This window comes from Macrobrachium nipponense, chromosome 5 (assembly GCF_015104395.2).
Source record: "Macrobrachium nipponense isolate FS-2020 chromosome 5, ASM1510439v2, whole genome shotgun sequence".
Taxonomy (NCBI): Eukaryota; Metazoa; Arthropoda; class Malacostraca; order Decapoda; family Palaemonidae; genus Macrobrachium; species Macrobrachium nipponense.
Genome location: NC_061107.1, coordinates 61,852,109 through 61,875,027, shown reverse-complemented (window position 1 = coordinate 61,875,027; position 22,919 = coordinate 61,852,109). Strand labels below are relative to the sequence as shown.

The 22,919-nt window shown below is 39.7% G+C and overlaps 1 protein-coding gene across 18 annotated transcripts in view; it reads left to right on the top strand.

Annotated features, from left to right (window-relative positions):
• The window catches only part of LOC135215372 (uncharacterized), a 331,802-nt gene that overhangs the window by 211,415 nt on the left and 97,468 nt on the right, over positions 1–22,919 (top strand). For 16 of the 18 annotated variants that reach the window (XM_064249937.1, XM_064249947.1, XM_064249936.1 and 13 more), the window contains 2 exons: positions 19,464–20,161; positions 20,413–20,733. In XM_064249937.1, the coding sequence (XP_064106007.1) occupies positions 19,464–20,161; positions 20,413–20,733 (1,019 nt within the window). The remainder of the gene's footprint in view (positions 1–19,463; positions 20,162–20,412; positions 20,734–22,919) is intronic. The other 2 variants (XM_064249949.1, XM_064249943.1) reach the window with 1 other exon arrangement.

Sequence of the window (22,919 nt, the reverse complement as noted above, 5' to 3'; positions counted from 1 at the left end):
GTTTACGAGTACTTGGGAAGCTCTTTCTAATTCTTGACATCAGTGGATGTAGGAAGAGAACTCATTTCTTATAATGTGAATACAAAGGATCTCCTTGTGCTCAGTCTTGTGATGGTGTGGGATGAGTATTGTCACCCCCTCTCCACCTCGTTCTTTTAAGGACTCATAAGGAAGTAGGGGTAGAATCCACGATGATCAAGCTCACGAGTAGTTCCTGTTGAAAGGATATTCTGACTTGCCCTCTCTCATACACACTCTTCACGCCCAGCGGGTGAGAAGAGGTAAACAAGCCTCTTTGTTGAATACTTTCTTAGTTTTCTCTGAGAGAGAGCTTTGTTGCATACTTTCTTAGTTTTCTCTGAGAGAGAGAGAGAGAGATATGATTAGTCAGCACTTGATCCCAGTCAACTCTGGTCTCTGAATACCAGTTTTCACAGAGATAATAGCTTGAGGAATGTCTCTGATCAAATATTACATTATTCTCCCCTGTAGAATGTTAACCTCGTTCTCCAAGGGAAGATCAGATGTAAGGATTTTGAATCCTGAAGAATCTGTTTCTTCAGCTAAAGAAAGATTATATTCCATAGAACCTATGCCTTTGGTAGGCTCTTCCTTTCCAGAAACTATCTTGACAGAGTTAGAACAACATTTTCAAGAGATTATTCTATTCACTCATAAGTAAAATAATCTGGGAGGGAGTCTTGCTGCTTGCCAGCCTACAGTCTCATATATGGAGTTGGCTGCTGATGGCCTTCCAGGTGCAAGTCTGTAAGCTCCCTTAGTCACTATTGGCATGTGGTGTTTTGGAGGAGAACAAGTTGATTTGTGGGCCAGCAGATCAAGCAGACTTCTTTTCCAACCACCTCCAAGAGAGAAGAAATACTACATTCAGTTGGTTTTGTCAGTCTGTTGACTAAGTAACAACTTCCCCATCAAGAGACTTCTTCAGGAAGGCGTAAATTTCATTTCTTCAGAAACAGCAATCATCTGTGGTTGGCTATGTTTGTCCTTCAAACAGTTTTTGGCTGGATCTTAGGCTTAACTCATTCATCGACTTCTTGTGGCAGGTCTGGCAACTTCAGAAGAAAAGGTTATTAATGTCTGGGGGAAATGCCATCACTTTCTTGCTCATCAGTATTTGAACTGGTCGATCTACATTGCTCTTTGTGGGACAGAAAAGGTTTTCTCTCTTTTCAGACAAGTCTTAAATGATAGCTTGCTTGCCCTTCATAATAAATTGTTAAGAAGCAAGGATTTTGGAGACTTTGTCCTAACCTGAGGCTGTCTTTTAAACCTTTGGACAAGTTCTTGCTTCATGTACCATCATTCCCGTAGATACCGTCCTTCTGCACAACAAGGAAACATGTTTATTGATAACCGAGACAATCTATGCAAGCTTTGACTTCTAAAGATGGTGATGAGCCGTATCAGTCACTTGGTCCTTCCCAGCCCTTTCAGCCCTGTTTAAAATATGAGGGACCGTTTGAGCCCTGCTTAAAAGAGAAGGGAAAATCCCCCTCTTCTGCTGCCTTGAGTAGCAAGCTTCCTTTCTTGTGCTTGGGCCAGTAGGTAGCAAAGGAGGGGTGGGAATTCTGGATGGGGTGTCTATTACAGGACAATCACAGAATACCATTCAGGGGGCACCATCGCCTCTCAAGCACTCTCATTCCATTTCCTTCTTATGAGCAGCACTTTACATAATATCTGAAAGGCAAGCAATCTCTTCAGTAATTTTCAGCGACTCATGTAGTGCTATTGATGCAATAAACAGGTACAAATCTTCAAATCAGCTTGTTCAAAAAATCCAAATAAAAATCCACCAACTTCTCCAATCTGGGTTATCAATAAAAATCTGTTGGATTCCTGCACATGTGGGAATTGATGGGAATGAAAATGCAGATTCTGCCACTAAACTAGCATGCACTATTATCCCAACAATTTCATATGCCCCTGTATCAGACTAGATAGCATCTGTCAGATCTCTAAAATATTAAGATTGGCGAACAGATTGGTCTTTGGTACCAATATCAAACAAGCTGAAAAATATAAAAGCTGAGGTGTACCCATGGGTGTCATCACCTCAAAATGCAAGATCTAAAGAAGTAATCATAGGAAGACTGCATAGGTCATACTAGATTTTCTTACAGTCGTCTAACGACAACCCCACATTCTGACCCAGTGATGTAATGGATGCCAAGTTCCCATGACTGTCCAAGACTTACTTGTTGAATACCCAAATTGGATTCAGCAGACGCATTCATTTTCAAGATCCAACGATGTCAGGAATTCTTACTTTACAAAATTACCAAGTTCCTAAGCAAAGTCTGGTTTTTTTAAATAATTCTAGTTTTTTTTTTCTCTCTCCCCAGGTTAATTCCTGGGAACCAGACTGAGAAGAGCCTTTGTTAGGCTCAGAGGTCTGGTTAAACTAATCTTTTGTCCTATTCTATCCTATCTTACTATCCTCTCTCTGAGAAAGGCATTGCCTTGACAGGTCAGGTAAGACTAGTATTGGAGAAAGATGCTGTAGATATACTGGACCTACCATTCCCAGGCTTTTTCAGCTGATTTTGTCAGTGGAGAAAGCAACCTTTCCTTCTTGAACAAGTTTGTTCAACAGGCTCCGTCCAATATGGAAACCCCCTGTTCCAATGTTAATTTCTATCGGAGAATGGTACTCCATGCTTTCAATAGTTCTGCAGGAAGCACACTTTGAGATATCCATTGATCAAGATTCTTGGAAATTTCTACGCTTTACTTGTAGAGGATGAGTTTTCCATCCAAAGTACTTTGTTTCGGAGTGTCTAAAGATCCTCAAGTTTTCACAAGAATGTTCGGTTTATTTTCAGCTTGGACCCATTAGAGATGAATTTGTCTATGGAGATAACTCGGTGAATAGTTAATCCTAGCATCTTGTCATGTCATTTTCTGATTGAAGACGAGGATTGTGTTCTAGACCTTTGCAGTCTAGGCATTTTGATAAATTGGAAGAAATCTGGCCTTGTTAGAAAACAACAGAAAGACTATTTGGGTATGCTTCTGAAATTGATCAGGATGGAAGCATTCTCAGCAAACTCACACATAATCAAGTTCAAGGAAGTTGTGGGAAACTTTGTCTCCTGACTGGAACAACCAGCTCAGTTCTAGCAGTCTATTCTTGGTCATGTTTTGTCTCTAGAGGAGCCTGCACCTCAAGGCCAGTGTCATCTTCAGTATCTACTGTGGCAGTTGAAGTTGAAACAGTTTTGGTTAGCCATTCTCCTTCCCTTGTTCCATTTGACCAGGAAGTGCCTTTGTTTTACCATTGGGCGAGGAAGCGAGTTAAGATATTCAGTGGTGGTTGATTAACCCTCTTACGCCGATTGAACGTATTAAACGTCGACATAAATTGTCTCCCGGGTGCCGATTGGACGTATTAAACGTCGACATAAAAAAGTTTTTTTTTAAATTCGCGGAAAAATACTTAAAGGCCTACCAGCCGAAAACTTTTGAATCACACGCCTTGGGGGATGCTGGGAGCTCATGGATCAAGGCGGTGTTTTGTTTACAATCGTTACGCAGGCGTGGAAGCGCGAATTTCTTTCTGATCGCACTGAAAAGTATCAGTGACACATCTCGGAAATTATTTTGTCACTTTGACATAATTTTTGCACCATTTTAAATTAGCCGTTACATGGAGTATTATATATGAAAATGTGTGCAATTTCATGTAGAATAGAAAAAAAAGTACTCATGATTGTAGCTTTTATCAGTTTTGAATTATTTTCATATAAATAACGATAAGTGCCAAAATTTCAACCTTCGGTCAACTTTGACTCTACCAAAATAGTCGAAAAATGCAATTGTAAGCTAAAACTCTTATATTCTAGTAATATTCAATCATTTACCTTCATTTTGCAACAAATTGGACGTCTCTAGCACAATATTTCGATTACTGGTGAATTTATGAAAAAAACTTTTTCCTTACGTCTGCGCGGTAACTTCCGATAAATTTTTTCGTGCGATTGTCGTAATGTTTGCACCATTTTAAATTTGCCGGTACATATAGTTTTATATATGAAAATGTGCGCAATTTCATGCTCAATACAACTAAAAACGACCCATGGTTGTAGCTTTTATCAGTTTTGAAATATTTTCATATAATAACGATAAGTGGCAAAATTTCAACCTTCGGTCAACTTTGACTACCGAAATGATCGAAAAACGCAATTGTAAGCTAAGACTCTTATATTCTAGTAATTTTTAATTATTTACCTTCATTTTGCAACAAATTGGAAGTCTCTAGCAGAATATTTTGATTTATGGTGAATTTATAAAAAAAAAAATATTTTCCTTACGTTGGCGCGGTAACTCTTCCGAAAAAAATAAGAAATTTTTTTGTGCGATTGTTGTAATGTTTACACCATTTTAAATTAGCTGTTACATAAAGTTTTATATATGAAAATGTGTGCAATTTCCAATAGAATACAACAAAAAATAATTGAAGGTTGTAGCTTTTCTCATTTTCGAAATATTTGCATGTAAATCACGATAAATAGAAAAAAACCCACGTTCGGTCAACTTTGATCCTACCAAAATAGTGTAAAAACGCAATTGTAAGCTAAAACGCTTACAGTCTAGTAATATTCAGTCATTTATCTTCATTTTCAAACAAATTCTAAGTCTCTAGCACAATATTTAGATTTATGGTGAATTAAAAAAAAAAAACTTTCTTTCCCTCCGCGCGCGGATTCTCCGCCGCAAATCTCCGAAATGCGAACCTCGCATTATCGTTATATTTGCTCCGTTTCATATTAGGCGTTTCATAGAGTTTTATATATGAAAATGTGTGCAATTTCATGTAGAATACAACAAAAAATAATTGAAGGTTGTAGCTTTTCTATTTTTTGAAATATTTGCATATAAAAAAAGTATAAAAAAATTCGACATTCGGTCAACTTTAACTTGTCCGAAATGGTCGAAAACTGTAATTGCAAGCTAAAACTCTTACAGTATAGTAATATTCAATCATTTATCTTCGTTTAGAAACAAATTGGAAGTCTCTAGCACAATATTTCGATTTATGGTGAATTTATGAAAAAAATAACATTTTATTTACGTCCGCGCGGTAACTCTTCCGAAAAAATCATACGTGCGGTTGTGGTAATGTTTGCACCATTTTAAATTAGCCGTTACATAAAGTTTTATATATGAAAATGTGCGCAATTTCATGTAAAATACAACAAAAAATAATTGAAGGTTGTAGCTTTTCTCATTTTCGAAATATTTGCATATAAATCACGATAAATAGAAAAAAAACCACGTTCGGTCAACTTTGACTCTACCGAAATGGTCGAAAAACGCAATTGTAAGCTAAAACTCTTACAGTCTAGTAATATTCAGTCATTTATCTTCATCTTGAAACAAATTTGAAGTCTCTAGCAAAATATTTAGATTTATGGTGAATTTAAAAAAAAATCTTTCCTTCCCTCCGCGCGCGGATTCTCCGCCACAAATCTCCGAAATGCGTACGTCCCATTCTCGGAATATTTGCTCCGTTTCATATTAGGCATTTCATTGAGTTTTATATATGAAAATATGCGCAATTTCATGTAGAATAAAACGAAAAATATTTGAAGGTTGTAGCTTTTCTTATTTCCGAAATAATTGCATATAAAAAAATATATAGAAAAAAATTCGACATTCGGGCAACTTTAACTCCTCAGATATGGTCGAAAACTGCAATTGTAAGCTAATACTCTTATAGTATAGTAATATTCAATCATTTGTCTTCATTTTGAAAGAAATTGGAAGTCTCTAGGACAATATTTAGAATTATGGTGAATTTATGAAAAAAATATTTGTTTACGTCCGCTCGTTACGAATTCATGCACTATTTTGTGATAATATTTCTCTGTGTTGGCTTTTATCTTTTATACAATGTTTATATATACCAAAATGATCGAAATTTAGTGTACATTACAACGAAAAAAAGTAACTTGTTACCTTTAACCGTTTTGCGCACAGCGCGATTTGAATACAATTATATATGAAATTTCGTTTTTGCGCTATCATATATTGCATTATTTATATATGATAATGATAATTTTTTTCATTTCTGATGGTTGCATACTTAACTTCAGCCAATGAAAAAAAAAGGAGCCAAAAATGAACTCTTAATCTTGAAAACTAAGCGCGCTGTGATTTTTTGAAAAAAATATTTTTTCCGCTTCCGCGCTCACTCTGAAACACCTCCGGCACACGGGAGACAATTTTTTTTTTATCGCTTTGGCGTAAGAGGGTTAATGAAATATAAAATTTGTTGTCTAATTCCTTTTAAGGAAATAGTGCCACCTTTTTCCCTCATAAAGAAAGGGCCTGAAGATCTTAGGGTCGTTCTATTTAGGTATGCTCTTAGGGTAGTAACTGGACATAAAGATGGGTCCTGTGGAAGTGGGAGAATTTTCCACGGGGCCCACCTATCTAGTGGGTCCTCATTTTTAGCTAGAAATTGACGATCTGGAGAAAGTAGTACTTCTCCTGAAGGAAGAAACTCTATATGACCAGAGTCTCTAGATAAAGCCGACAGTTCAGATACCCTGGCTCCTGAAGCCAGACTTAAGAGGAATAATGTTTTCCTCAGGAGGGGTAAAAAGTCACATGAGTCATTATCAGTGTCTGAGGCTAATTTGAGGACATCATTTAAAAACCATGACACAGACTTGGGCCTCTCTGATGGCCTGAGTCTAGCGCAGGCCTTAGGGATAGATGAAAAATAAGAGTCTGTTAGGTCTATCTTGAATCCAAACTGGAAGATTTTCTTGAGTGCAGATTTAGTAGTAGTAATAGTACGTGCTGCTAAACATTTTTCAAACGGTGTCCTAAAAAAGGATATGGCCAGATTGGTTGTCATGGTTTGTGTTTCAGAATTCCTGAGGAATATAGCTAGTTTTTTAACTGCTGAGTCATACTGACGTAGGGTTGATTCCCATTTATCCGATTCTAAGAATAGGGTATTCTTAGGGTCGATATAGGCATCCCTTTTTGCCGCAAACTTCATGAAATCCATAAAGTTAGGGTTTTCTGAATCCCTGAGGAAACGTACACAGTCCTCGTTTGTACTAGTTTTGATAGTCTGGGGTTGGGAATCCGTTGAGGTCAGAGTCCCAATTCCAATAGTAGTGGGAACCAATTGCTCTTGGGCCAATTGGGGGCTATCTGATGGCCTGAGTCTAGCGCAGGCCTTAGGGATAGATGAAAAATAAGAGTCTGTTAGGTCTATCTTGAATCCAAACTGGAAGATTTTCTTGAATGCAGATTTAGTAGTAGTAATAGTACGTGCTGCTAAACCTTTTTTAAACAGTGTCCTAAAAAAGGATATGGTCAGATTGGTTGTCATGGTTTGTGTTTCAGAATTCCTGAGGAATATAGCTAGTTTTTTAACTGCTGAGTCATACTGACGTAGGGTTGATTCCCGTTTATCCAATTCTAAGAATAGGGTATTCTTAGGGTTGATATTGGCATCCCTTTTTGCCGCAAACTTCATGAAATCCATAAAGTTAGGGTTTTCTGAATCCCTGAGGAAGCGTACACAGTCCTCGTTTGTACTAGTTGTGATAGTCTGGGGTTGGGAATCCGTTGAGGTCAGAGTCCCAATTCCAATAGTAGTGGGAACCAATTGCTCTTGGGCCAATTGGGGGCTATCAGAGCGACATGTCCCTTGAACGTCCTGAGTTTGTTCAGAACCTTCAAGAGAAGATTCACTGGAGGAAAGATGTAAACCTTCTTCCACTGGTTCCAATCTATAGCCATGGCGTCCGTGGCGTAAGCCAGAGGGTCCAGGTTGGGAGCCACATAACAAGGGAGTTTGTGATTCAATTCTGTGGCAAAGAGATCCACCTGAAGCCCTGGGACTTGTTGGCAGACCCAGTTGAATGACTGTTTGTCCAGGGACCACTCTGACTCCAGTGGGACTGAACGAGATAGCGCATCCGCTACTACGTTCCTTACTCCTGCTAGATGGGTGGCGGACAGGTGCCATTTGTTCTTGGCTGCCAGTGAAAATATGGCGATCATGACATGGTTCACATAGCTCGACTTGGAGCCTCCCCTGTTGATGCAGTGTACTAGTTTGATATGAGATTTCTTGGCTGGATGAAGCTTTTTCAGGGTGAGGAACACTGCCATATCTTCCAGTATATTGATATGAAGCTGGTGGAATGGAAGAGACCAGGTTCCCTGTACCTTTTTGTACTGTGAGTATCCTCCCCAGCCACTTAGTGACGCATCTGTGTGGATAACTAGTGCCGGCGGAGGGAACTGGAGGGGAATTGTCTTTGACAAATTCTTGACCTCCGTCCAGGGGCGGAGTCTCTTCCGTAAGATCGCCGGGACAGTGGCTAGTTTGTCTCGGGATCTGTTTGCTCTTTCAGTTTTGCTTTTAACAGAACGTCTGTTATCGAAGCAAATTGGAGAGAGCCTAGGATTCTTTCCTGGTTCCTCCGGGACATCTGTTTGCACTTGAGAAATTGTCTGGTTGCCTTGGCTATTTCTCTTTTCTTCAACGACGGAATTGATAGAGTGCGAGAGTTCAAGTCCCACTGAATGCCTAACCACTGAAAGCAAGACTCCGGTGTTAGCTGGGACTTGGTCTTGTTTATCTGGATCCCCAGGTGTTCCAGAAACTGGATTACTTTGACTGTTGCTTTGTGGCATTCTTTGATGCTTGTGGCCCAAACGAGCCAACCGTCCAGATAAGCTACTAGCATTATTCCTTGAGACCTGAGTTCTTGAACGACTGTCTCCGCCAGTTTCGTAAATATTCTTGGGGCTACACTTAGCCCAAAAGGCATTACTTTGATGCTTGGTTCCCTAGCCTGAAGCCTAGGAACGGGCGGAAGTGTCTTGCTACTGGAACATGATAGTATGCGTCTGTAAGATCTATAGAGGTGGTGACGGCCCCACAGGGTAGTAAGGTCCACACCTGCGAGATGGTCAGCATTCTGAACTTGTTGCAACGAATGAATAAGTTTAGACGGGACAAGTCTAGAATTATTCTTAGTTTGTTTGAGCCTTTCTTTGGCACGCTGAACAAGCGACCTTGAAATTTTAAATGCTTGACACTTGACACTACTCCTTTCTGAAGGAGTTCTTGAGCGTACTCTATCAATTCCGCTGTTGGTTGTTGATGGAAGGTTTTGGAAGGAGGAGGATCTTTGATCCAGCTCCAACCTAGACCTTTGGACACAATACTTTGGGTCCATTTGCTGAACCTCCATCGGTGACGAAAGAGGAACAGTCTCCCTCCTACCTGAGGATTCTCACTGGTTCGGGAAAGGGCGTGTCCCACATACTCTTCGTAAACCATTTTCTCGGTTAGATGCTCCTCCGCCACCTCTTTGGCGGAAGGCACCTCTAGCTCTGCTACCCCAGCCAAACCTGTTGAAGGGCTGAAAAGATTGACTTTCAAAGACCGGGTTGAAGGCCGGGAAGACAGCGTAGGAGGTCGAAGCCTGTGCGTACTGAGGTTGCGTCAGCAACACAAACTGTTGTTGTAGCTGCGCCTTGGAGGTGGATGGTTGCGGTACTTGTGATACTGGAACAGCCTGCACTACTGTTTGTTGCTGGGAAGCCTGGAAAGGCTCGAATTTCCTAGGCTTCTTCTTTTTCTGATTTGATGCGGCCGATTCCGACTTCCGTTTGCTGATCAAACCCCAGCGAACCCTTAGGCTCTGGTTAAACCTAGTTGCCTCGCAGTGAGCTTCGTTCACTACTGAGGCTGGGAAGAGATCAGCGCCCCAAATGGATGAGGCTTAGAGCTTATTAGGCTCATGTCGGATAGTGGCCTCTGCCAGGACATGTTTCCTGCAATTCCGCCTAGCTATGACAAAATCATATAAGTCACATTGCATTGAGTACAATTGTGACTTCGCTATGATTTTGAATAGCGGCTCTTCTCCGTAGATCAGAGCCGATACATCCGTCATAACTAGTGTATTGAGGGATCTGCACAATCTCATCTTGGCATCGAATTCAGCCTGGATGAGGCTGTCTGAAAACCTGGGTAATCTCTCACTGAACTGAGAGATAGCGCAGTCTGGTTTTAGCTTTCCCACCGAGAAGGTGGCCGGAAGATCTAACCAGAGATCGTCTGTTCCGGGGAGCAGGAGGGATGTTGGTTCCGTCTCCCGGAGCTGTGGCATTGGCTCATCCTTCATTGCGGCCTGTAAGGTGAGCTCCGCTACCTTCGATGTGAACGGGATGGGGGTCTCCGCGTCCACAGTGAAGATCGTGAAGGCACTCTTAAAGGCTTGAACCCTGGTGTTGACACATTGCCACTCCTTCAGGTTCCTTAGCCGTTCACGCTGTGCTTGATCCTGAGAAAGGATTACGGTCTCCTTCGGGATCTTGTTGAATCCTGGTGTTGACGCATTGCCACTCCTCCAGGTTCCTTAGCCGTTCACGCCGTGCTTGATCCTGAGAAAGGATTACGGTCTCCTTCGGGATCTTGTCTTCCCTCCTCATTGCCGCTTCTGTAAGGCAGGCATAGCCAATGAAGGGGGGCTGTAAACCTTCCGGATAAAACTCAAAGTCCTCAAGCCTTCGAGTTCCGCAGCCCTCCAACGTCAGCATGCCGTCTACAAAGGGAGTGTGGGAAGCAATCCTCCAGGGATTGCTTGCCGTAAAGGTAGGGAGGGTACACGAGTCCGGCATGGTTTGAGCTACCATGCCGGGCTGTGTAAGACCTGTCGCAGGATTCTCTTGGAGACCTGCAATGAGGTTCTCCCGAGTAACTAGTCTCTCCGAGATGGCACGGATCGACTGGCCTGACTCCTCTAAAGAAGACGAGATCTGAGTGAACATCTGGAACTTATTCTGCACTAAGTTCCCGACCAGACTGCCCATCTGCTGCATAATATTGGCCGAGATATTTGCAGAGAAGGTGTCTGGGTCGAAAGGTGAAGGTTCTACCTTTTCTTTTGGAGTCCTAGGCCTGGTTCCTTTAGAAGTCGAAGGCTCAGGGTCGGAGAAGAGCTGAACATTGTCCCTAGAAGACTTAGACTTGGAACCCTTCAAGTTAGAAGTCATTTTAGCCTGGTTCACTCCGGGATGGTGAGCCGAAGACTTATGGGCAAGGCTAGAACCTGACTTCTTCGACAGTGTCTTTTGAAGCGATTTAAAGTCACGCTTACCTTTGACTTTAGGGATCGCCAGGGTGGACTTTGGTCTGACAGACTGAACCTCCCTAGTGAATCCCTGGAAGGAAGTAGATGAAGTAGAGGAAGAAGCTCTAGATGGGCTCAAGGGGAGACCTTGAGCCCCTACTAAACCTGCCTCACTTACATCCTTACCTGTGCTGTCTACTGTCATGGGCTCGAGGTTTATGTCCAGTGCTGCTACTTCCTGCAGGACCTCTTGAGTCCATGGTTCCTCTGAGGCTAGTGCAACTTGCTCCTGGATAGTGGTAATCAAAGGAGCCGCTGCCTCCGGGTCCACGTAGGAGGTGCTCTTCCTGCCGGGGAAGATGAGGGTGGCCATCTCCTTTGACAGAATGTAGGGTTGGCCCTTGGTGACATTCCGTCCAAACCCACCAACCCAGACCTTCAGGGTGGACAGAGCGGAGTCCCGAATCACTTGGACACCCTGAAAGAGAGGGTTAGTATTAATACTTAAGGTTACTTAAGGTTAATTTACAATATACAATGATTGATATATCACGAATCATATTGGTCATTGGAGTCATTATGTCAAGGTTTAGTATCCGGAACATTACTTAACCCGGAGGAGACCTGATCCACGAACTCATAGCAGATCGTGCAGCTCTCATGGTGCCAGACCAACGACTCGTTGTACCGGATCGCACAGGTAGCGTAGGTCCGGCAAACCTCGTGCCCACAGGGGTCTTGCAGCACGGCATTACAGCCCGACTCCATACAGTGGGTGACCTGTAAGTGAAATGATACATGAGTATCAACACTAACATCCTGGACTAAGTCCGTGATGTGATATATTATAACACCTGAATGCTCCGGAGTTAAAAGATAATAAGGATTAGTCTCTACCTGCTCTTCTGCTGTGTAATGTGGTGAGTGTCCGACAGGGTCGGTAAAACAACTTGAATCAGTGTGTTTCCGGCGTTGCCGGAGGACAAAAGATCACTGAAAAAGGAGTAGCACCTAACCTTTACGCCGGAGCGAGGAGTACTGGAGCGGCAGGTGAGGAGCAGGAGGGGACCAATAATAAGTGGCGGGGTTGACAACCCTGCCGTCAAAACTTAAAATTAAAATAAGTAGGTGGTGAAACCCGGGTAGGTAGCGGGGTCTCCGCCAACTTAAACTAAGATAATGGATATTAAGAATAAACGTAAACATGCAGGAAACTATACTGAAATGATGCTGGAGCCCGCCTGGAGTCACTGGTCCTTGGGACCTGGCTATGCCGGGGCCCTGACCCACCGGAGTGGGAGGGTAGTGACTCGGGGCAGGAGAGCGCGGTCTGAGAGCCGAGGAGAGCCGAGCATAGCTGAGCCTGGTGAAAACTGAGACTCGGCCAGGCAGGGGTCCCCCTGTTACTCTATGGGGAGAGCGGTATGGAGCCGAGCCGGCGTCGAGTGTCCCCAGCCAACTCCCGTATCCCCCCGCGTGGGGGGGAGGAAGGGAGGGAGCTCGGATCGGTTGTCTGGGACAACGTGAATGAGCGTATCTCCCCCCTGGAGGGGGAAGAGAGCATGGGGGAACGATGCTGGGTGGCTCATAGTGGTCGCCTGGAACCCTCTCGGCCGTGGGATGAGCCACGCGGTGAGAAAGACCATGCGATCCGAGGTGGCCTAGGCCAGCGCGAACCATCTCGATAAGCATGAATACAAAATAACATGCTAACAAAACACAGGGGAGAAGGGAGAAATATGATGGAGAAGAGAAAGAGGTGTCCTGGAGAAGCTGGATCAGACCGACCGAGAAGGAAGGGCAAACCTAGCGACTCTTAGCAGCTAGCCTATGCTGATACGTAGAAACGTAGGGCGGTGACCAGGGTGGCTCAGGACATGAGAGAAAGGACCAGAGTCCTTTGAAGGAGCCTATCGTAGAGACCTAACAACTAAAAGAACATGCATGCATGCACTCTGAGTGAAGGAAACGATGTAGGCTACGAGCCTAGAGTGAACTCTTAAACAACCCCCGTGTTGATAAATTATGTAAATGACACATCAATAATGCATCATCAAAAGAAGAATAATGTACTGCTAAAATATTCGAGCACAAACGGTATAGAGGACCGAGTGTAGCACGAAACAATGGAACACATGGGAGCGAGCCTCGCATGGCGGCTCGGTTACAATGCCATCTGGGACGCCGTCTATAAACAACCTAAATAAAACGGTTAAACAGGTCCATGGCAGTCGTAAGTGTTATAAAACATTAATAGCAGTACTTAACTTGGATGCAGAAGAATCTTGACGTTGCATGATGAAGATGAAGTAATTCCAGAACAAACACAACACAGAGCAGAAAAATACATGCGGTGTGGATCGTGCTAACGAAAGGGATGACGTCAAGAGGCACTAGCCGTAACGGTAGCAAGGAGTGGGCCTTAGGTCGGCTCCTCTTTAGTAGAGGGATTTTGAAGAAAGATGAATCTAAATGGCAAAGGACCTCTGGTAGTGGTTTCACTCGCCCCAGAAACCATACTGACACCTTTAAATAAGGTGAGCGATATTCTGGCATTTCCATATTAGCTTTTTTCTCTGGTATGGTAGCAATAATTTACCTTAGAAATGTGTGCTAAAGGGACATTTCACATAGCAACGCGGGCTGAGCCCAGAAAATGTATTTTATAGTCTTAGTTAACATTAAAGTTCACAAGTTGAATTACAGTCCAACTTGTGAATTTTAGCGATAAGTAAGACTATAAAATACATTTCATCTTATCGATCTTGGAGAGGATTGTTCCTTAATGCCACTTATGTCGTCATCAGTTTGCAGTCATACTTTGATTACTAGGAGGCACTGTGTGGGATTTTTCATTCAACTATATTAAAGGTAAAATTATTGTTAAATTCATTTTTATAAGAAATAATTAAATAAAGCAAATTATGTAGTAATTTGTGCCATCAGCAGTCAATCCCGATCAAAGTGCGTTCAAATTTAGTGCCGTCACGACATATCTATAAATAGAACGAGTAGAGGGCAGTCATTGGTTAATAGATTTCCATGGCAACCAGCCAGCCAATCAAATTACAGCTGTATCCTGTCTTGACAAAGAACGTTTTGCTCATATGAATTGGCAATGATGCATTTGTGACTACATTTTGTAGTTTTAACAGTGTTTTACTGATTACATGAAGAATAGAATGAATTCCTTCTCATGACTTTGTGTGCAGAATTGTTGGTTCAGAGATTCCTCTGCAATAAAAGCATTTTTTTGTGGGTGCTTTAGAAGGTATTTACTTGAATCTCCTGAGGAATGTTAATCCATTTCTGTTTACCTGGTCAGAACCTTTATAGTTCACGTGTCTGACAACAAAGTTTTTTTTTTTTTTTCCAAAGCTGTATTAATTGTTCTGCACATTTTTCACACACACACACACACACACACACACACACACACACACACACACACACACACACACACACACACACACACACACACACTCTCTCTCTCTCTCTCTCTCTGTGACTCTCTCTCTCTACTCTCTCTCTCTCTCTCTCTCTGTATATGCACTAATACCTATTGGTTAAAGACTCAAATTAGCAGTAATATCTTTTCTTGAGAGAGAGAGAATGAAATTAGGACTCTTAGGGCTTGGAGATGTACAATTATTTTATCATCTTGGGATTTTTATGTTAATTTTGGGGTTTTCTAAGGTCAGCTCTTGGGATTTTGTAAGGAAAATAATCTGAGTAGCAGCACACACCCAAATGACTCTGATCAGCCGTTAGCACGCCAAACTACCAACTTTATGAAAGTGACCCTCTACTCCATAAAATATTTTCAGTTTTTAGAATTTTGGACACAAGATTGTGTATCTGTGCTGTGCTGAAGGGAAGTACATACTCTCCTGACATAACCAGTATTATTATAAACAAAGAATTCCTTAAAAAATAAAGAAGATTTTTATTATAATTATTTATCTGTTTCTATGCAGTAAATTTTCAAGGTTATGGTACTAAGCTGCAAAAAACAAAATACATTTTTATTACATCAGCAAGAAAGGGAGTTAATGATATTGCTGGAACTGTTTTTCATCTGCTACCCTAGTCAGGCAGGGAGCAGTTTTTGCTGAAGCACATCGAAGGCTGGCGTCCACATTCATTCTAGACCTTAGTTTTGATTTTATGACAAGTGAGCTGGAAAACCAGTTTCACAAATGATTTGGATATTTTACACCAGAACCTGACTAAATAGATCACACGCACTGGAGCCATTCATAAGTTCAATAAACTCTTCCTTAATAGTATCATTAACAAAAGCAACATCTGTATGGAAAGATTCTCTAATTAGCTTTAAGTTTCCTTCAGACACATCAGTGAGGAGAGTCAATCCACTCTTATAAGCTTACCATCTGAACTAAAGTAGAGGTGTCCTGCTGTTAGTAAATGGGCGGCCAGGCTCCTAACCGTAACAACCTGTGGGGAGCATGTACCCTCTAGCAGAACCTTGACGTACCACCTGTATGCGTACCCCAAGTTGAAAACCCCTGCTGTATAGTGTAGGCTAGGGTACCATAGTAGATGTATCCTATATACCATAGTGTTGACTATGCTAATTTTTGTGTGTTACTCAATTTTTCTTTGTACTGAATTGTCATAAGTCAGTCTGCATGAACCTCCAGAATTAGCTGATATAAAAACAATTACTATATTGCAGGCTGCCATATCTGTACATGTATAAAATGTACTAAATGGCCTAGTGGAGGCTAGCCTAAATTTGAGATTATGTTTATCCAACAAACAATGGTGTTTTTGGAACCTAACCCCATTGTAAGTAGTAGAATACTTGTTCATGCTTGTAAAATATTCCTACTTGTTTCTATCCTCTCAATTTAATTTATTCCTTAATGAATTCCCATTCTTTGAGTTACACCCAAAATCTCCTCAACCTTACGGTTTCCAGGTAAAACAATTAATAAACAGTCTTGATATAGCAAGAAACAGAGTTCTTCCATTTAGGATATCACCAACCCCTCCATGGAAATTACCAGAGATATCTTTTTGTAAATATTTTATTGGTATAAAAAAGAACATGACTGAATTAGAAGCCAGGTCTCTCTTTCATGAACATGTCGGAGAACATATGGAATCGACTTTTATATATATATAGATGGCTCCAAATCTGATGCTGGTGTTGGATTTGGAGTATATAGTAGCTCTTTTAATTGTAGAGGTGCACTTCCTCTAGTTTCTTCTATATTTACTCCAGAACTATATGGCATATTAACCGCTATTAAGGAAATAGCATTAAAAGAGGAAGGCCATTTTACCATTTTTAGTGATGCAAGAAGTGTCCTTCAAGCTTTAGAAGTTTTTAATTCTAGTAACCCTTTGGTTTTAAAGATTGTAGAGTGGCTTTTTATTATTGGTCTGAAAGGTATAACAGTTCGATTTTGTTGGGTTCCGGCACACATAGGTGTGTGTGGAAATGAGGAGGCAGATTCTCTGGCAAAGAATGCTGCAGCGGAGTTGCTACCAAGGAGGTATCCCATTCCCTGTAATGATTTTTTACCTACAATTAAGAAATTTATTTATAATAATTGGCAACAACATTGGGATAGCTTAGTTGATAATTAGATGAGAGAAATAACGAATGTTACATCCCCATGGAAGTATAACGTGATGCCCCGAAAGTGGGAGACTACTCTTTGTCGTCTCCGAATTGGTCACACTCGGATTACACGAGTTTCTGCTAGCTGGCCAACACCAACCATATTGCGACGACTGTTTGACACCCTTGACAGTGAGGCATTTGTTGACTGAATACCCCACTTATAGCACGGAAAGAAATAGTTATCTGTTTGAGGCTCGATGTGAGGATGGCAGGTTCATCCTTGCCAAGATTCTTGGACATGATGTGTCGTACAATGCTAGCGGCATTTTTAGATTTATTTCAGAAGTAGGTCTTCTGATAGCTATTTAACTTTTATAATGACTTATTTGTTTTTATTGTTTTAATTGAATATTTTATTCTTTATTTATAGTAAACGATATTGGTGTCAATGACCTTCGATGTCAGGATGCCAGAAAACTTCCAATCATTCATTCACTCAATTCCCATTCTCTATAGTATTTTCTCTTCCCATAGGAAACATTTAGTATGTATTTTTGTCATTAAATGGCATTGTGCATAGTTTACTTTGTGAAATTCCAATGTCAGAAGCTGCCTCTGTGAAATTCTCTCCAAGGTCATAACTTTCAAAGCATGGAAAAAATACTAAATTTTGAACTTCATGAATTTTGATTTTATTTTCTTTTTAACGTTCTAACATCCAGAGTAATTCTTTATAATACTGCATTATTTAAAAGTACAGTGAGAATAGTATAATCAACAAAAATTATGCGCTACATATTAAAAACCAACTTATGAATAATTCAAGATATGAATGGCCATCCAGGATGTAGCTCTTTCTTTAGTTGGGTAGTGACTGTATGCTTAACTTCAGTAAGATACAGGTGAATACAAAATGAGCAACCAACTCGAGTTGGCCTAGAGTGCACCTTCTATGGTCACCTTCCTCACCCCCTGCTCTGACCCATTACTTTGCATTAGCTACTTGGATTTCCTTACTTTCCAGATCCCATTACATAGTAAAAGTCAGGTATTGCTGTATACCAACATGTTGCCTTGGGTGTGATTTGGTTCTTGGAATTTTTCCTCTATTTTTAGGGGTGGGGAGGGGGATTCTTATCTGCTCAGTACTTTATTTCTCTGGTCTCCTTTTTCACCAGGTTTGTAAAGGTTTTGTGAAAATAATGTTTCTTGTGAACATTTATCCTTAGAAAATTTTCATATACATGGAATTTATTCTTCAGATATTTTAAGACCCCACCCATAGGGGATTTTAGCTGAAATTAGAATAACACTTTGTATGTACGTATTAGAATTTGGAAGGAAGAAACAATGCCTGGTGATTGGGAATTGGATGGCATAACAATGGTACCAAAGAAAGGTGACTTGACTAAATGTAGTAACTACAGAGGCAGTGAAATTTCGTTGGTTTTCAAGAAAATGTTTAGTATACTACTTATTTTCTATAGTTTGGGAAGAGAAATTAATAAAATGTTTAGAGATGGACAAGCTGATTTTTAACATGACAGAAGTTACACTAATCAGATATCAATCTCAAGTAATATTATGTAGTAGGGTCTTGAATTTGAAGACCCTTTATAATTGCTTTTGTTGGTCATGAGAAGACATGATTGTGTATTTAGACCAGTATAGTGGAAGGTCTTTACATTTTTATGGTAGTCATGTTAAAGCTGATGGAACTATCCATGATAGAAATGGATGCAAAAATAATGTTGGTGAATGGTGCTGGGGTATGTTACATCATCTTTACCATGTGCCCTCTAATGAACCACATTGAAAAAAGTGGTTGGAGATGAATGAGAATGTTCAGATTGGAATAGCAGGAGAAACTTGCCAGACTCAGAATATGCAGATAGCGTTGTTGTGGTCAGCAAAGTATCACAAGGTTAACAATCCTTGTTTGATAGAATGCATCTTATATTTAGAGAGTTGGGACTCAATAGAAATCTGATAAAAACAAGATATAAAGTACATACCAGTGTGGACAGATTATGAGATAATACTATATGGCAAAATGATTAATGAGGTTGAGTCTTTCAAATATATATGTACTTTAGGTATAATGATATGTAATACAGGTTCTCTCAAGGGATTGTAGTGAAAGACTGCAAGAGGCAGATACAGATAAAACAGCTTGTAGGTTTAATAAAATTTGAAAAGAAAACACATTGAAATTACACAAAATTATGAATATTTATTAATATCTATTGTTATAGAAACCCGAATGAAGGTATGGAAATGAAACTTCTAAGGGGTATTTTCAATTTGAGAGTAAGGCTTCAGTGACGAATGATGGTATCATTTGGTAGGATATAAGGGGGAAATAAGGTGGGTGAGAAATAACACCAATAGAGGAACTAAGGAAGCTCCATATGTACTTAGGATTATTATGAAGAAAATACTAGAACATTAAAATGTCACCCGAGCTCCTAAGAGCACCAGAATAGGCAGAGTATTCGGACTAAACTTGGATAAGAACTCTGAGCTGGAGGCTAAAACTTGGTTGAGATTTGTGAAAATTAAAGCATAGAATTCATAATTGACTAAATTTCAGTCCCCATAGTTTGGAGTTGGTGGTGATGGTGGTATGTTTCTAAGTTTTCATGACCCTCCAGTGTTGGTAAAAATTTGGGTTTGTAACACTTATTTTGAATTTAATTTTGTTTTATCAATCTTTGTTTCAGGTGATCAACAGCGACAGATGGGTCAAACTCCACCATTTAGATTGCATGGGGATGGTTCTGGTGGAGGTGACAGTTCTGGCGGAGGTGGTAGTAGAGGACCTGGTAGTCTTAGGTCTAGTGCTACTTCATCACCAAGCAGACAGCCTCCACAAAGACAGCAAAAGTCTCCAAGCCCTACAAGAACTGTTTCACATGCACCAGTAGCTGCTCCGCCTCCAGATGATATGGAGCCTCAAAATGTGTCATTTATTGAATCTGAAGATCAGTCCAGACAACACAGTAAAAGTGATCCAAGTGAGAAATTGAAAAGATTATCCATATCATCAGGAAGTAAAACCTATCGGATAACACACGAACCAGGTTCACCTACTCGACCAAGTATAGGTGTAAAAACATTCAGAGTTCCAACTAAAAAAGGCATGCCAGTTTATGATGATGTAGATCTCCCACAGCCTTCTCCTCCCCATCGTTCCTTGACTCCACCATATCGACCAGAAGATGATGATGACTTAGAAGTTAAGGCTGAACCCCTTCAAGATGGTCCAAAGGGAGATCAAGGCTTTTACATATCATTTGAAACGAATGGGGCCCCTAAAAAACCCAAGCCTCAGCTTAGGGCTAAAAAGATGTCAAGGAGAAGCTCAAATCCTCCAACTCCAGCAACCACCCCAAGCAGAGAAGAGCCTCCTGTTATACCTGTAAGTTTGGCAAAATGCACATGGTCTTTCTGCTTTTTCTAACCAGCATTTTAATGTATTTTTTTTAATTCTGCTTGATTTCTGATTCACTTGTTTTATATAATGATGTTTTGTATGAACTCTTACTAGATTTTGTTTGAATTTTATTTTTGCTTTGTCTTGTGGCACAGCATTGATAATTGTTAAGCTTTGTTTGCAAATTTTTATTAACTTAATTTTATGTATAATAATGCATGTATGTGCCCATTCAGAACCGACCCAGTCGGACCTCCAACGGTTCTTATACACCACATCGTGGTAGCATGAGCCAAACAAACAGTCCCAGCATGGCCCAATCACCACCTCATAGTACTACCACTACTACTACTGCTACTGCTCCCAGTAATTGTCAGACCAATGGGCTTAGTATTAATTCCTCTTCTGCCTTTGGTTTGGGAGAAGAGGACGATGAAGAGCATGATTCTCATTCTGAAATTCCACAGGAGGATGAAATAAACATTATTAATAAGAGTAAACGTAAATCATCTGCAACGGCTTTAATTATTGGTGATGACCCAGTCAGCAATGAAAATGTAAGTACAAACTACCCCTGAATTGAGTTAGTTTGAGTGTGAGTAATTTGAATAAAACTATGGTTGCTTTCAACACATCTAATGTGTTGAAAGCAACCATAGTTTTATTGTAAGACTGGAGAACTTCCTTATGTTGTAATTGATGTAGAAGCTGTATTTTTTGTGATGTGTATAAGGTAGTTAGATATTAGGGATAGCAGTTAATTATGAGGATTGGATGATTATTAATAATATTGTAGTATCAAAAGGAATGTTACAAATGCATTCTAATCAAAATGGTTATGAAATATTGCTATGAAATTTTATTTTTTGTTTTGTTTACCTCTAGAGGTAAGTGAATGCTTGATGATGAAATTGGAAATTTGAAGTATAACCTTATTCACAGTTTTTCTTTTACTATTTAGCTGTGATTTGTGTGCCATAATTATTCTGTAATTACAGACAGATATGAAGGTGGGGATCACTATTATTATTATTATATTAATATGAGCACCCCATTTTTATCACTGGTCTACTTATTCTTCAAAAGTGCATTAGTGTCCATAGAAACTTTCTCAAGAAGTTTGGAAACTTCTTGGAATATTGTTTTTTTTCTGAGGGTTTCCTTTGAGCATTTAAAAGTAATTTCTAATTAGCTAAGAGTATTTGTGAATAAAGTTCAATCCTAATGTTAAGACCTCAGGTTTGTTAGTTATGAAAAATACAAATTAGTTACAAATTTGGTATTTTTCTACAGTAATGCTTAATAAGAACATGCATATATCTGCAGTGATGAAATGAACCTTAAATGAATATAGTTTACATTGTCTTATATGACTCACTGCACAGAGTAGTGGAAATTTTTTTGCTTCTTCTTTTTGCCCCATTAGTTTTCATCAGTTTCTTTGTGTTTCTTCTTAATAATTAGCCGTTCAACTATTATAACTTTGCCTTGCTCCAATTTTAATCTCATGTTTGAACAGATCCTTAAGTTGAATATATAGAAGCCTAGAAATGTTACTGTGATATTTGTAATACTGTAGTATGATATCTGAAATTGTCAGATTGGGACTGGTTAGTTAGCAAGAAAAGACTAATTGCAGAATTGAATAACTTCATGCTGGTATATACTATTCGGTTATAAATATACGCATAAGTTTGATGCAGGGTACCTTACATAAAAGTTTTCAAAGGTGAATACAAATTAGATACCTAACCCTTTTATTATATTTTATTGTGTTGTGCAGAAAACCTTTTTAATACTCATTTCCTAGCTGGAATATTACTAGAGATCTCTTTATAGTTATTTGATTTTATATTGAAATAACTTGAAACTGTCCAGCAAGGTGTTTTCTGTGTGAGGTTTTATTGGGAAATAGTTTCAGTAATAACAAAAATTGTCAAGTAATTTTACAGTTTTTATGGTCTTCCTTTTTTGTGCACTGTGAATAAAAAGAGCTTAAATTTGCAAAACTGACCAAATATGTAGCTTGATATTAGTACAGTATTGTAATTTATCATTTATATTTTGATTCCGGTTTTCATAGTTTTGCAACCAAAGTTGTGAGTGCTTCTGCAGTTTTACCTTAAAAAATCTATAGGATTTCAGAATATAATACCTAACATCAATGGATAGCTGGTTGTTTTCAGTAGTACTGATTAGTAAGTCTTGCTGTTTAAAACACTAATTTGAATGTTAAAACAAATATGGGGTTGACAAGATTTTACTGCATCATTTTCTTTAACCTTATCTTCTACCTATATTTCACCTAAGTCTTCCAAGGCTTTTACCCTTTTAGATCCCAAATCATAAAGGATACTATTCTTATATCATACTACCATTTATCCCATTTCGTATTGCGTGACAATTTTATCTGAGTTTTGAAATGCTTTAGACAGTTGGAGCTGTAGATGATTTATTTTTGTGTGAGGATTAAACTTTGGTTATTCTTTTAAAAGGATATTTATAGGCTTAAGAATAGAGTTTGATTTGTTAACCCTTTCGCTTACCGATGACTGATATAAACGTCATCCAAATTTAAGTACTTCACTTATTGATGACATATGCAAACGTAAAAAATTAAAAGATTGCACAAACCAGCGGACAAAATCAGGCTCATTTCCAGCAAGTGTTCCTGATATTTTTTTTATACATATGTGACATGTGTTTATTTGGGTTGCAGAGGTCAAGAGAGAGAGAGAGAGAG